The sequence below is a fragment of the Zingiber officinale genome, chromosome 10B (assembly GCF_018446385.1).
Source record: "Zingiber officinale cultivar Zhangliang chromosome 10B, Zo_v1.1, whole genome shotgun sequence".
NCBI classification, from domain to species: Eukaryota; Viridiplantae; Streptophyta; class Magnoliopsida; order Zingiberales; family Zingiberaceae; genus Zingiber; species Zingiber officinale.
This window is the reverse complement of record NC_056005.1, coordinates 17,782,328-17,791,191: the sequence shown is the minus strand read 5'-3', so window position 1 is coordinate 17,791,191 and position 8,864 is coordinate 17,782,328. Positions and strand designations below refer to the sequence as shown.

Here is an 8,864-nt window from a genome sequence, read left to right as displayed (position 1 = left end):
TCTGTGCCAACAATTGGTAGCTCTGTTGGTAGTTTCAATATGACTGAGACTCAATTTCCACCATTATTGGCATCACAACTTTCTCAGGTATATATACATCTTAGTTATCATAAATTTCTTTAATTCTGATTGAAATTTATAATAGATACTACTTATTGATTGTTGGATTTTAGTTATAGAAACACTGTCTCTTTTGAATAAAAAACTATGATTTGTTTTGATCAGAAGTTGATAAGGTTTTATTGGTTATGTTGGTAAGCTTGTTTTGATAGCTTTGATATTTAATGGATCCAACATCTGTTTGCTCATTATAAACTTCATTAAAACCACCACTTCCCTTTGAGCCATCTCGACCTCTTCCTCTTCCCCAATTACTTTGAGTAGTCCCATCAATATCTCTTTGTTGGTTAAAATTCTTCCCATAGTTATTCTGTAAACCACCACTTCCCTTTCATTTCCTTTGAGGTTTTGCCGCTTGAATCAAACAATCATTGTCACTATTTCCTTTCTCTTTACTGTCCCAGGAACATACACTATCCTTTTTAGCATTATCCATATTCCTGCTTCCTCCAGCATTATTGGTAGAAAGTTTTGACATCTCCCATCCAGCTGTTACATTGTTCTTGTCATTGCAGATCTGATTGATTTTTTCTTGAGATTTTGCGGGTTGGCTCCAAGCATTATTGTTATTCAAACTTTCTTTGCCTTTGTTGTTCAAAGAACATGCATTTTCCTTTTCTATTTAGTCTTTTAGCTTATTTGTTTAATAGTTTACAGTTGTTTATTGTTATAGGTGCAATTCCCATTTGTGCAATTTGCTAGACTACCTCCTGCAGCCTCCTCCCCTTAGACATCAACGATCTCATATGTGTCTATGTTTATTTATATGTGCACTTGAAATGCTAGTTAATTTATTGATATAATTTTCTTTCTTGACAGGTTCCAAATGCTTTATGAGTCATTTGGATTTTGTCCAACTGGTCCTCATGCTTGTTACTATAGATCCACATCGAAAATGGAAGACAACACTGAGATTGAACTATATATTTAACATTTAAAGCTTCCTCTTTTTTTGGCAGTGGAGATGTGTCTACTATTTGTTTGAAAAATCTTGTTAGTTTCTGAAGATTGACAACTTCATCTTTTGACTTTCTAGAAAATGACAAATTTAACTCTATAAATGGAATAAGTATTCATGAGGTGTTCAGATTGAATGTGAGTTATTTTAATGTCTACTCTAATGGTTGATCATTATCTTTGTGCATGGAACAATCCTTCAACATAGTGCAGATGGTAAACAGCCTTGTTCTAGATCTACAATAACCATTGACTGCCGGCAAAGCGAGTTAAACAGCAAAAACCATTCAGGTAATCTGGTTGAGGATTTTGAGATCATTTATAGATTTTCTGAGGTTCCCCACTCATGCCCGCTTCCTCTAGCCATTGTGAATGATGAACCCGATGTGTCGTGCAATGTTCCATCAGTAGGTGTGGCACCAACTGATAAACCAGTTTAAGGAAATGGGGGCATTCCTAGTGCTTCTTGTGAGAAACTTGAGTCTTGTACTACCCAGAAACCAAGAAAATTTGAAGCCAAAGCAATTGCTTCAGCAGGGAAGAAGTCGACAGTTTATCCATCTAGCACTGAAGCAAATAGGATGAGCAAGAGTTCTAGTTTGAAGGCTGGCTCATCTAAAGAACTATTCGAGTCGATCTCTTTTCTGTACAATTCCCATGGAGAGCAAGTAACCAGGAATAGCAAAGGTAGACAAAGTCCCTCAAAACTTTCTACTAGATCCGATAATGAAGCCAAAGAACAACCTTCATTCGACTGGGAAAGTTGCAGCCTTACCTGGTCACTATTCTGGTGAACTACAAATTGATAAATCATTCTCAAGAGTAAACAAGCCATTGAATACAACTAGTACCTCCAACATCGACAACTAGTACCTCCAACATCGACAATCTGGAGTGCATGTTCACTATATTCTCCATAGATGGATCCAAGAAGAAAAACACATTTTGGCACAACTCTGGAAACAAGTGCAAGCAGCATCAGTTGATCTCAAATGTTGTCGGTCAGTTGAATGTTGCACTTGGTGAGGCGAAGAGCTTGTTGTACGGCAGTTTTGATTCTATAAGAGAGTTTGTCCTGCTTGATGCTTCCAAGTATGTTGACTCTCGAGCTGTGATTGAGCAAGCAACCATTGCAACACAAGCTTACATCAAACAAAATCGTGGGCATCAAGCATCACACGGACATCATTGCAACACAAGCGAACCAATCAACCCTTGATGAACATTACAGAGATGAGAACTAAATCCCGAAAGAAGAACAACATAGAATAAATCATTACAAAATTTTCAAACCATTATATAACATGTTCCACAACATCCTTTTAACAAAAAAAAAACTAAATATCCTATGACATTATAATACCAACATTAGTCAACACTAATTAACCACCTGAACTAATAAATCAATTAGCCTTCAGCTGGTTCTTACAAACAGTTAATCCGTCATATTACAACAACAATATTACTCAACACTAATTAACAAGACCGAACCAACAAAGTAATAAGGTAAACAGCCAAAAGTGTCAGATTCACTATAACTAATATCCAAACCACTGATGGTACATTTGAATTTCCTAGATTATGTCCACGAGAAGAAATGGGTTCACTTCCTAACTTTGACTCTATTCTTCCTAACCTTCCACGACATATTTCGTTGTTGTCTTCATCAGATAAAGTATCGGCTACCACCCACTTTTGCCAGTCATGCTACCCACATCAATAATACCTCCTTCCGGGATTTTTGCTCGATCTAGAAACACATACCAATGTTCTTTGTCTGCAGTCCCTGCATGGTACATGTTCAAATTTTGTATTGTCAATGGAGTTGTAACTTGATGATGCCATGAAATACCAACCTATTAAGCAAACAAGAATTACTTAAGTCCAAATATTATTTAATGTTCATAGATTGTATGCTAAATAAATTTTAAAAAAAATAAGCTCAAAGTTATAATTTAAAGTTGATGCCATAAGTAACTTAATGTTGAGTACAGATTGGTACTTGATGTTGAATTTGAATTCAGAGTGCAATACTAGTTCAATGCATAATTCAAAGTTATTATGCCTAATGTCTTCAACAATATTATGCCTTGAACTAGTGTTGCACTCTGAATTCAAATTATTTCCAATCATCAAGTTCTAATATGTTCTTTTAACTTCAACATCAACATCAAAGAAATAAGCTTATTTATAACTTCAAAGTTCCAATCTGTTATTATGCCTAAGCAATTATTATAACTTCAAAGTCCAATCTGTTCCACTTTGAAATAAGCTCTGAAACACGTAGTTAAGTACATTAGATGAAAAAGAAAGCTAAAAGTTGCTCACATCGACAGATGAACCAACAGTGTGCTTACATGCTGGGGAATTAAAATGAACAAATTTAATATTAAAATGAACTAAAATTGTAACTATGTTCTATTTTCTGTAATAATTTTCAATTTGTTCAAGTTATAATAATCTGCCTTTTGGTTTCTGCGTTAAGATTGGTGATCTACCTTTTGGTTTGGGGAAATTGTAAATCTGGAACTCAAACTATTAAATAGGGAAGAATTAAAGGAAAGCTCAAAGTTGTTCACACCAATAGTTGAACTCACGCAGAAACGACGACAAAGCTTGGGCCGTCGTCGGTCGTGGGCAGGGATGGTCATCGTCGTCGGATCGCGGTGGGTCTCTGCGTGAGTCGGGGACGTTGGAGGCCGTCGGGGAGGGGTTAGGGCTCTGAAATTTGTGGGCGAGTTGGACGATGGCGGCGGTGGACAGCGGAGGTGGAAGATGGCGAGAGGTTAGGGCTTGGGCGAGGTGGAAGATGGCGCCGACAGACAGCGGAGGTGGAAGATGGCGAGAAGTTAGTGATTGGGCGAGGTGGAAGATGGCGCCGGTGGATTGCGGAGGTGGAAGATGGTGAGAGGTTAGGGCTTCGCGTTTGGGCGCTTTGTTGCATGAGTTGTGTTTCCACGTGCACGCACAATGCACGTGATAGCCTTTTAAATGAAGTTTTGTGGTCCAAGGATGGTCCAAGGGAAACTGGTCCAAAGAATCCGAACTGAATTGGCACACATACAGGAAACCAGATAAGCATTTTTTTTTTTTTTTGTCAATTTGATCAAAGATTGGAACATAAAGTATCTTGTTCGAACGCATAAAAAATTGCCAACAAATCATCACTCATTCATAAAATGAGTAACCTTAAATAAAAATCATTAATAAACATTTCATTATATATTTTTATTTAAAAAAAATATTTTCAGCACTATTATAATAACTAGGACTAATTACTATAAAGTATATCAGCTATTATAGGTGCTAATATTTCATTCTAATTAAAATTATTATATATAGAATATTATTATATTAAAATATATTTTTAGCAATTTATCAAAATTATTTAAATTTTATTAAAATTATCTTAACTTATCAAAAGAACTTTAATTTTTTTTTTTATAGCAACTAGTTAATAATTGTCAATATTACTAAGAGTAAAGATATTCTGAGGATAAAATATATGATATAACATCTAATTGATGTTTTTATTAAAGGGGCGTACAAAGGATGATTTGTTAAATTAAATGTGGGGCATGCTTATTTTTAAAAATAAACCGAAAATTTTATTTGTGGATAACCAGATAGATAATAATAATATATAATTTGATATATATATTGATTCATTTTATTTATTGTTCATAAATAAAACACACAAAAAAAATGGGAAAGAATGCCGTGAAACAGTTAGTTATCCTCGAGAGCAATTAAACATAAAGATAATACCTTTTGTAAAGGAAAAAAGAAAAAGAAAAAGCAGAAAATGAAGATGAAAGCAAGATGAAATACTATTGTTGTCAAAAGAGGAGAGCGATGGGTAGGCAAACCCGTCTTCGACCGGAGCGGATTGGAAAATTTCCAATTCAATCCAAATTGTAGGTTAGACAGGCCCATTTACGCCCACACAAAAGGAATCGTGCAAGAAATCCAACAGAGGCAACTAGTCAAAACATCTGGTTGGCCGACACATCGCATTCGTTCATGTAGTCAATCAAGCAAGCATCACTTAGACATCAGCCATTTTGTCTGTGTCAGATCAACTGAAACAACTGCTGCTTCCAATCCCAAAGTGCACGCGTATACCAGGAACAGCTACGCGGATCAATGATCGGAGTGGTGAAGCTAAATCAGATTTTTATTGCGTAGGGACAACATCCATGTTATATTAATCTTTGCGTACCCCTCTCTCCTTCCTTTCTCATTGGCTCCTCTCGATTCACCTGGCGTTTGCTTAATTCCGCAAGTGTTGGTGGATCGCCCGAGATGCAATATTCTACATTCTAATAATAACGCCCCGGAGAATCTTCCTTTTCTGTCTCGTTCTCCACCTGTTTATCTTGTTTATTCTAGGAGAGTAAACTAAAGGGTGGGTGATGGGGAACTTGCTGGGGTGCTCGGCAGCCGGGGAAAGGTTGGTGACGGCGGCGAAGGACGGCGACGTAATTGAGGCGCAGAAGCTGGTGGAGATGAATCCTGGCCTCGCTAGATATTCGACGTTCGCAGGTCTCAGCTCGCCGTTGCATGCCGCCGCCGCCTCAGGCCATACTGAGGTGATGTCTTCCTTTATATTAATTGGTCTCTTTTGATTTATATTTCCTGGTAAAAACAATTCATAAAAAATTCTAGGAGTGAAAATTTTGGCGAACAGAACGACAGAGCAAAATATGTGAAGAAATAGATCCGATTATGATGATTAGGCAAAAGGAAGACTTGTAATATAAAATTGATCCTTTTCTGAGTAGTGGCTTAGTAAAATCTTTTGCAATTTTAGGAGTGAGTTGTTGGATTTCGGATGGGGAACAGACTAAATCTTTCTTCTTTTGTGGAAATAGTTATTTAAGTTCCAAAATCTGGTGTTCTGCAAACAAGTTTTTTTTTGTTTCCCAATACTTTTTCTTCTCTTTCAAAAACTGGAGAAAGATGACTCCTTGATTCTACCATGGAATGATTACCATGAGATAGATCAATATCGATATAGGATTGTACAACAGACGATTTGTGCCTTCGAGTAATTTGATATATATACAGAGAGAGTTACTTTATTCTATATTCCAGATTGTGATGATGTTGCTGGAGAAGGGAGCAGACTTGAACTTGAGGAACATTTGTGGCCAAGTGAGCATCGTTAACCACTGCGTTACCAATTGTTAGCCCACTTTAACAAGACTTACTGATTACTGTTTTCTTATTTCTTTTCTCAAAAATAAATAAATAAATAAATAGACTCCATTGATGGAAGCATGCTGCAGTGGTCGATGGGAGGTAGTGCAGACTCTACTACTGTACAGATGCAATGTATGTGTTAGTAAGCATTGATTCATGTTCTCTTCCATCCTCAATTGCTGATTTTTTAGAGTCATGATTTTTTTTTGGGGGGGGGGGTCCGAAAAAGGTATCAAAAGCGGAGTTCTTAAATGGTAGAACGGCACTTCACTTTGCAGCTGCTGGTGGACACGCTCGATGCATTAGATTACTGGCTGCAGATGTTTATCCTGGTTTTCCTCTTTCTGCAATAACCAATTCCTCAGTGGTTGAACAAGTGGGAGATCAGCACAAGTCTCTGTCAGCAAAACATTGTGATCCACTGTAAGTGTTTGATTAAATTCCTGACCAACATAAACAAGTAGAATTCGAGCCTCTTTTTTTTTTTTTTTTGCTAAAAGTCGATCACTTTCAGAGTATCTCATGAATTTGAGGTTGCAATTAGATCATTTAGAATCATTTTTTGACCTAATCTGAATATTCAGCTTTAAGTTTGGTTTGTGTTAATCAACATGTCCTCTTTGTTTCTCATAGAGCACTCACAAGGTTCATTAACAAGGCAGCAAATGGTGGTATAGCCGCCCTCCACCTTGCTGCTCTAAATGGGCATTCGAATTGCGTTCATCTGCTACTTGATCTACATGCTAATATCTCAGCCATGACGCTATCTTGTGCATCGTCGACAATGACAATAGGTTTGCAGATTCATTTTACATTGTTAAAAGATGGACTTCTTGAAATTTTTTTAAAACAATCAGCCTGCAATTTGTTTGACAGGAAGCACACCTTTGCATTATGCTGCATGTGGTGGAAACCTCAAGTGCTGCCAGGCAAACTAACTCAAACTGTTTACTTAGATCATTAACTATAATTGTGGCTAAGGTTGGAAGTATTTTGTTCATGTATAGATCCTTCTTTCTCGAGGAGCAGACAGATCGACAATCAATTCCAATGGGTAAGTCTCTCTAGGATGCTCTCTAAACTAAAATAAACAACTCATGATGTTTTTTCTCTTTCTTTTTTATAGTTTTTTTCAGCATTGTATATATAAATTTTTTCAGGTGGCTTCCAGTTGATGTTGCAAGGAGTCGGGGATCTCATCGGCTTATACCCTTGTTAACACCCCATTCTAGCCAATCTGTTCCTGCTTTTCCTCCATCAAACTACTTGCCTTTGCCTCTCATGAGCATCCTGCAAATAGCAAGGTAATTAATTATTCACTAGCCCGCTGCAAATCTAACAATTATCTTCAACTTCAGAAGTAGAAGATTTTCTCCAAATCTCTTAGATTTCCTTCCACTTGTATGTAAAAACAAACAAATAAGATCTTTTGCCAAGATATATTAACAGTGATAAAAAGAAAACCCTCTTGTGCTCTTAAAAGCACTGGACCACAATTTTTTATCTGAAAGAATAAGGAGACGCATGATATGCATTTACATTCATGCAGAGTGAATGGTTTGAATTCTTCAACTTCCTCTTGTGACGAGAGTGATCTATGTGCTGTTTGTTTGGAGAGAACCTGCACTGTAGCTGCTGCAGGTAAACAATCACACATAAAAAGAAAAATCTCTATCAAAGAGAACAGTAGGTCACTTCCATGTGCGATGAGTTTCTTCTCTTGATTGGCAGGCTGTGGTCATGAACTCTGCACAAAATGTGCACTGTGTCTTTGCTCAACGAGCAGCATTAACTCTGAGATGTCAGCACCACCTGGTTCAGTCCCATGCCCTCTCTGTAGGGCTGGGATTGTGTCTTTTGTAAGCTTGCCGACAAATGAGATCGAGGCAGGCCAAGACATTGGCCTCTGCAGCAAGTGCCACGGTCTCATTCATGGACGCTGTCAGAATTCATTTGCCACAGCTTGTGGATCTGAGTTGTGTATGAACCCGTTTGAGGTAGTTCCTCCAGCAGTTTGTGGTGAAGTTGATGGATATATAATTCCAAACCATTCAGGCTTCGATGTGTAAGTGAAACTCGTCGCTTGGACTGGAGCAGCCTGCAAAAAGGCGTGTGGATTATTGATTGCTTCTTCATGTAAATTGTACTGATAGTTCATTTGTTATGAATCTGATCTGCTGAAGTTGCTAGGAATTAATCAGGCTCGACGAGTTAAAGATGGGTGTAAATTTCAAATTCATACAGAAACATCAGGATTAGTAGTTGTGAAGAAGTTCAAAATAGCATATTCTTTTATACGAATGTAAACAAAATGTTGTGAAAATTAGTTTGCAGATTCATAATAAAGTGCTTGGCTTTTATTCACTATTTTCATTTATGAAAAGGTTGTTTCTTTATCTTCTTTCATTTTTTCTGATTTTATTTTCCTATGGCAAAATTTAAAAAGTGGTGCAAAATTAAACTCTATGCACAACCATTTGAGAGTTGTGTTTCATTTCAGAATGTAACAGAACATATAACAAAAAAAAAAACTTAAAGGGAACACCAGGATTAATAACACAGAAGAAACCTACAGCAACAAC

At 37.0% G+C, this 8,864-nt stretch overlaps 1 protein-coding gene across 1 annotated transcript; it reads left to right on the top strand.

Moving 5' to 3' along the window:
- Positions 1-5,319: 5,319 nt before the first annotated feature.
- LOC122028884 (E3 ubiquitin-protein ligase XBAT33-like) lies at positions 5,320-8,646 on the top strand. Its single transcript, XM_042587834.1, has 10 exons — positions 5,320-5,669; positions 6,175-6,234; positions 6,343-6,414; positions 6,512-6,705; positions 6,916-7,076; positions 7,159-7,211; positions 7,290-7,336; positions 7,443-7,586; positions 7,832-7,923; positions 8,014-8,646. Exons 1-10 carry the CDS (start codon positions 5,493-5,495, stop codon positions 8,349-8,351), a joined length of 1,338 nt encoding a protein of 445 aa, XP_042443768.1. The 5' UTR covers positions 5,320-5,492; the 3' UTR covers positions 8,352-8,646.
- The last annotated feature ends 218 nt before the right edge of the window (positions 8,647-8,864 follow it).